The 6,903-nt window shown below is 41.7% G+C and overlaps 1 protein-coding gene across 1 annotated transcript; it reads right to left on the reverse strand.

Annotated features, from left to right (window-relative positions):
- Positions 1 to 1,166: 1,166 nt before the first annotated feature.
- On the reverse strand, positions 1,167 to 6,103 carry rbck1 (RanBP-type and C3HC4-type zinc finger containing 1). The gene is made up of 13 exons (XM_080846204.1): positions 5,997 to 6,103; positions 5,848 to 5,903; positions 5,424 to 5,568; positions 5,219 to 5,315; positions 4,807 to 5,005; positions 4,513 to 4,631; positions 4,196 to 4,369; positions 3,912 to 4,072; positions 3,702 to 3,813; positions 2,547 to 2,726; positions 2,125 to 2,223; positions 1,856 to 1,999; positions 1,167 to 1,653 (listed from the first exon to the last, which is right to left on the reverse strand). Exons 2-13 carry the CDS (start codon positions 5,882 to 5,884, stop codon positions 1,573 to 1,575), a joined length of 1,548 nt encoding a protein of 515 aa, XP_080702330.1. The 5' UTR covers positions 5,885 to 5,903; positions 5,997 to 6,103; the 3' UTR covers positions 1,167 to 1,572.
- Between the last annotated feature and the right edge of the window lie 800 nt (positions 6,104 to 6,903).

The following is a 6,903-nucleotide window of genomic DNA, read 5'->3' on the forward strand; positions in this document are numbered from 1 at the left end:
CGAGATGGGCGGGTGCTTATCTTGAGGTTTAAAATCATTGGAGTTCCCTTAACCAATCAGCAACGTTTAGTAAGCATTCGGTAGATTAAACTCTTCCCAAAGCCAGTTGGGAGAAGAGCTACGACGTCCTTTCCAATCATAAAACTTACAAGAAAATACTCTTGTTCTCCTTTTAATTTTCTGATGTTCTCGAGAGTTGAGACAACTTTTCCGATAGCTTTTCGTGTCTTTTCCTCCAAGGCGAGTTTTGCGTCACAGCTCTGAGCTGTTCGCTGATTGGTCATACAACATTTTGAGTCCTGGAGACGATTGTCAACGGGGTTAGGCCAGACTATGAGCTTGAAATCAATTCAGGCGGAAATACGTAGGCTGGTGTCACCAGGCTACAACAATGCAACTCGGACACTTGAATTCGAAGTTGAGAAAAAAACACTTACATATTTATTTACACAACGTATTAACAAGCAAACAGTTGAACACCACAGACATAGCACACAATACCAAAATGTTCTACTGACCGGTATAATTTAAAGTTGGTGCACTTTTGTTGGAGCACGTAATCCTTTCACGGCTCCACTGCACCTAGCAGCCTTTAGCTAGGTTTGTGTTGCGCATGAATATGTCCCGTTGGGAAACTTGAAACACTCCACTGCAAATGTCAATACCTTCTGTCCCGTCGTTTGAAGCAAACATTTTAGCTCCGCCATTGGTCTCCCATTATTAATCATTTCACGTTTGGACTGCAAGTCCAATTTTGAGAACTGCTTCAGCTTAGCAATACAACCTTCCAAGTAGAAGCCTAGAAGAAGTCCATCTTTAAAAACAACATACAGTATACTCGACAATTGCGCTCTTGCTCGCCTCCCTTCTTGAAGCAGTGGTACTGCCTGCCTCAGTAGCAATATTTTTCAATGGGTTTTGAGCTCAACTCAAAGGTTCTGCGCTTGCGCACGCATGCGTAAAACCCAGTTTGGAGTTATTGCGCAATCCTTACTGAGGCATTGGAATCATGCAGAAATGACACTCGTAACACAAGATAACTAGAGAAATATGAATATTTATTTTATAATACATAAATATATATTATTATTATAATTTTATTTTTTTTATATATTTTTTTTTTTACTTTTCAAAAAGCTCTGCCTCCCCTGCCTCCTGTGACTGCATGTCCCTGCTCTGGCCAGGTGTTGACATCCTCTCTAGCTGAAGCTAAAAGTTCCTCTGGTTGTCACACCACTGGCAGTGTTTGTCGGTCTCTGTGTTGTTACACGGCGACAGTCCTTTACGAAAGTCCTGTAGTGTTGTTGGGACTGTCTACCTCCTCAGAATCATTAGAGCGGTATGTCAGCACGTTGTGCACTGTGCACATACCGTCTCTCTGTAATTACAAACCTCATAAACCTCTTTTCACAGTTGAATCTGTTTTTAACTTCACAATCATTCAATATCCCTGAAGAATCACAATTGAGAGGATGAAGGTTCCCGTTAAAAAATGTAATTAAGGGTAGGTGAAATGCCACCCAACCACTGCTATGCCCTTATAATAGTACGTATGGAGATGAAGGAGGAGTGTTAATGGCAGTTGTTACAGTTGGGATGGCAGGGCACATTATTCACTCTGCACCCGCAGCCACCCAAAGTGTCCCCGGCACCCTGAGGATGAAGGGAAAGAAGCATCACATGCAGTCACAGCAGCCATGTTTGAGTTTCACACTAGTCATCGATTCATCAATCTGGTCAAAACTACTCAGAATAACCCAAAGAATGAATATCATGGAACTTAGACATTGAGTGTTTGTATGTGTATGATGTATATACTGTAAGTACGTGTGTGTGTGTGTGTGCAGTCTCTTACATTTGGACCCCAGCGTGCCTGCTTCGTGACCCAACAGATCTCCGTCTTGCACATGAGACAGCAGATCCAGTCACAGCCATCCTTCTTCTGCACAATCACTTTGCATTTGGGGCAGTACATGGCCTCCCCATTATCTATCAGGGCCTGGAATGGGAATCAAGTCTTGTTTACTTTCTCTCACCATTTAATATCATTTTTTAAAATATAAATATGATCAAGGGTGGGCTTTCTTATTAATCATATTTGGCACAGGAATGGAATGTCCCTACCTGGAGAGCGTCAGCCGTCTGTTTGGCTGCGATGTCATTTTCAGCTCGAATACGAAGATCGTCCTGATACTGCTGACAGTCCATGTCTTTGTGAATGGCCTGAGGGATGACCCCCTTGTGTTATTAATGGGTTTGAATTATAGGGGAAAGGCTACTTCATTATCACATCAGCACGTTCTCAGTAGGCTTATGACAAAAGGTCGGCAAAAAGGCTTCTTCAGTGGTACGCATGCGTTTTCATAGTTGAAAATATACAGCAAATCACTGTATATGATTCCACAAAGAGCTCATCGTCGAGGTTCTCCTAAATATCTTGCAAGCTGTGGAACGGTTCTAGATTTCACTTGTTCATTTGAGAACAGGGATAGTAGGATGAAGTGAAGTGGCAATGCACATATAAACAGATAAAACAGTGGGCAAACCTTGCAGAGGAGGCAGTTGGTTTCCTGGCAGCGCTGACACTGAAACACGTTGACATCGTCCTCATAGATGCACCAGCCGGCACAGTCAGGAGTCTTGCAGTGGTAGCTGTTCTCACTGCGAGATTCAGCAATGCTTAGCCTCAACTCCAGGAACTTCTGGTACTCGCCTTGAGAAAGCAGCTGGACCAATAAACACCATCTCATTTAAACTACATAGTCACTACATAGTCACTTGGGGCACTGTGTCTCATAATTTGACTTTGATAGGAAAAGGGTTTCAAGTGAGTTGAAAATCTCTAGCCACCACCACCATCACTTTTATAAGCATAAAGTCAGATTTAGCAACTCTGGTCAGGCCAATCTCTCACCTTTTAGGCCTACTAGTTCATCATGTCTATCATACATTATGCTTCATAACTGAAACAACAGTGGACTTAACTGTGTGCTATATGGATCATATAAAGGTAAGACTGTTTATTATCATTACATTTGGCTGTGTTTGGTTTGTCGTCACTGATGAATGTGCATAGCAAGCTAGTTACAGCTAGGTTTGTTGAACACATAGGGCATTAGGGTTATTTAATTGATAGGCGCATAGATGTACTGTATGTGGCTAATATGTGTGCAGGACCTAATGTTCATGTTTGGGTGTCATCCATGGGCATACAATTGGTATGCAGGTGATTTTTTAAATATATACAGTATATGGCATATGAGGTTTCTAATATGTTGCTTGATATGCGATTTTCAAAAAATGCGCATAGTCCCACACACTGGTCTTGAACCCGCACCCTCAGACACTGGAGATAGGGGGGCTAATAACTGCACTATAAAATTAGATTAGATATTTGTCACTAGAACGTATCACGTGTTTGCGTCATAGCAGTGAATACATATAATCAAGATCAGTGATTTCATTGAAAAAAAGACTTACTTTAGTAATAATTATAACTGTGTTGTACGGCTGCAGCAAAAGGCTCCTTGGCACTCAGTTATTGACCTCTAGTGCCCTTATCTACAAAAACACTTTTCCAGGGTTGTCATTATCAAACTGACAAGCAAACAGAATCTATTGCCCCTTAAAACTGAGTGGAGTTAGGCTACCTTGTCATTATAAATGTAACAATTTAATAGTGTATGAATAACAAAGCTTACTGAAAGTATTTCCCTGTCTAGGAGCTTGTAGTTACAGGAGTAGTCTTCACACATGTAAGGGCACACCACCTCAGCGTCCACGTTGTTGATGATTGTTCCTTTTAGGCATTCTCTGTTGAGCAATCATGGAAGCAGTCACACAGACATGCCTCTTGAAGACTTGGTGAGGCCCACATATTACGCCTTAACAATGACTCAGATTTTCCTCACCTGCAGAAGCCATGCAGGCACTCTCTCAGCACAGCGCCCTCTCCTGGTTCTATGGGGCTGAAGCAGATAGGACATTCCATTGCTTCACTGTTCTGTATGAGGTTATGCGAATCTGTTTCCAAGTGAAAGTGGAAATTCCTTGCTCGTTGCTCTTCCAAAGCCTGTCCCATAAAAACAAGGAAAACATTGCAGACACTTTGAAATTGATTCCCCCCAGACCCACACACACACAGCTACCCATTCTGCAGACAAGATAAATATGTATCGAGGCTTTGTTTGTTTACCCTCTCGTATTGCAGATGTGCCTCCTGTTCTTGCTGTATTCTAAGAACCTCGTCCTTGTCAGGCTTGTACGCGGCAGGCACTTTGTAACCTGCAGGTCTCTCAGAGCCACAGATTTCACATCCAGGCCGGGTGGGCTTGTTCAAAAATGTGCACATTGGACATGCCCAGCCGATCTGTGTTAACACATGCACACACCCAAGTCAGTCAAGTCAGCGGTCATATGTCTACTATGTTACATTATATACTGTAACTACGAGACAAATATCTCTTAGCCTTTTCTTAATGCCGACAAGTTCAGTGTGTGTCAGAACTATACCGTTGGCCTTAGAAGCTGAGGAGGCTTTGGAAGCAAAGGAGGTGGGCGTGGTTTGGCAGCAACAGAAGGACCAGTTCCTCTGGGTTCCAGTGAGTTCCTCTCCATGCGAACAATGATGTCTACGTAGGCAGAGCTCTGGCACTTAACACATACCACTCATAACTTTGAGATGACTGGTCTTCTCTTCTCTCTCTATTTTATCTGTTAAACACTAGACCAACCTTAACTGAAACCACAGATCATAATTGCCCTGCTTTCACTTCCATGCATTCATTGCGGTTACGTCAATCTTACCATCCAGTCGCTGGTGCTGGTCCTCTTGTTTCTGCTGCTCTCGGCTGAGATGGGCAGCTTTGGCAGCCTTGATGAAGAGGAAGGCCCGATCCCCATCCTTGCTCACCCCGTGATTCAACAGTGTGTCAGTATCCCTCGCCAGTCGTTTTCCGATGATCCAGGTTTGAAGAAAGGGGTGGAAACCAAAGTCATTTTTGACCTGGAGGGCAGAAAATCTCTTTTAAGATTCATGTCCCACAACTAGGCGTTAATTCATATTACATTGCCTTCCTACATATTGTATTTCCCCTTGAGTGAAAATTACAATTAGCTAAACTATGTTTTCAAACAAATACACAAGGATGCACACATATAGTCACAACCATAGTTAAACACGATCTCTGTGGAATAAACAATAGAAGACACAATTCACCTTCATTTTCAGCTCTGATATGGTCATGCCCACTGTTACAATCATTGTAATTGGAATGCTGGATTCCAGCTCAGCATCCTCCACTCCCACACTCAACCTGTGTATCAACCACAGGACAAGTTCAATAAGATCAATAAATTAGTAGTTTTTAATACAAAGGGAAAACATGTCTTGTGAACATACTTGTGAAATGTGACCTTCATACCGAATCGTGTCTGGAGGGTAAGCCTTCTGGTCTACCTTGACGGACACCGGAAGATATAAAGCAGCAAGTTTCTCGGCACATTGCTTAGCTTCATCTTTGTCGCCACAAGTAATGGCCTCGCTCAGCTGAACAGCCAAGTTCTCCGCTGGGGGACACAACAAAAGTAATGTCAGTTCATACAAGCCTATCATATTGCACTTACTTCTTAAAAATCACTAGATAGTTTGCACACCAGCACAATACGGAGCATATCTTCTCGTGCATATAGGTTGTAAACTACCTGGAGACCGTAGTCTACACATAGGGCTACGTTTATGAAGGTATGTTTATGTTTGTCTGTATGAAAACGAAAAAACATGTAATTTATGTATTGAAAAAAATATGAATTCTATAATGACATTTCCACCTTCATTTGTTCTCTTACCCTCATTTAAATGGTTTGACAATTCAGGAGTCGCCATTCCCACATCGGGATTAATCCTGTGGAAAAATAAGATTAGGATAGTAAGAAAAACATCCTTTCAATTGAGAAGACCTGCCAGAGTGAACAGGGACTCCGAAGTTTACCCTCACTTGCGAAACTGTTGCAAATTTGGATAGAAGATACAATCCCGGTGTGAATTCTTCCCAGACTCCTCAAGATAAAGCGCAACTGAGCAACCAAAATTAAAAGTGAAACAAAAAACTATCAGGAAGTAATTTGCTGTCTTGAGTTTGAACTTTCATCTCGTGTCTTCGTGCTAGGTTTTCGTGCAGGGCTCTTTATACGACTGTTTTCAAATCAGTGCAAATTATCAAGGGTTAATAGATTGGTCTAATATCAGGGTCAAAATGAGAATAATATTTTTTTGTAACAAAATCGAGTGAGCTCAAAATACAAAATACATCTGCATGAAATTTGTATTTTTCTACTAATACAATCATTGATAAGAATTAGGCAATGTTCTGCTAGCAGGTTGAAATAGCCTATAAAAACTAACTTTATGGTATACATTTTTGGGATAAAATAGCAGCATGACGTTAGGGGCATATGGTTAGGGGCGTCTACCTGTGGTGAATGTAAAGAACTCAAGCTAGAGCTACTAGTTCGATCAGGAAGTGTAAACAGATGAAAACAACACCGCGACACCGTACACAATAACGGAAACGGGCGTTCGTAATTTTGGCAAATATTTCACAACAAAAGTTCGTTGTTCAACTGGAGGAAGTTGGAAATGGCACATTATTATAGCCTTCTTGAAGAGGGGGAACAAGACCATGGGCCGGTGCTAGAGATTGTGGCTTGGTGTGATGAGTTTCTCCTCCATCTAAATGCGTCAAAACGAAAGACATAAATATTGATTTCAGGAAGTCACGACCAAGCCCATTGGCTATATAAGCTGTTGACATTGACCTTGTGGAAAGCTCCAAATACTTGGATATTGTTCTTCATAACAAATTGTATTTCAAATTTCAAGTTAATGCTACATCTATAAAGGTC

Source organism: Sprattus sprattus (genome assembly GCF_963457725.1).
Source record: "Sprattus sprattus genome assembly, chromosome: 10".
NCBI lineage: Eukaryota > Metazoa > Chordata > Actinopteri > Clupeiformes > Clupeidae > Sprattus > Sprattus sprattus.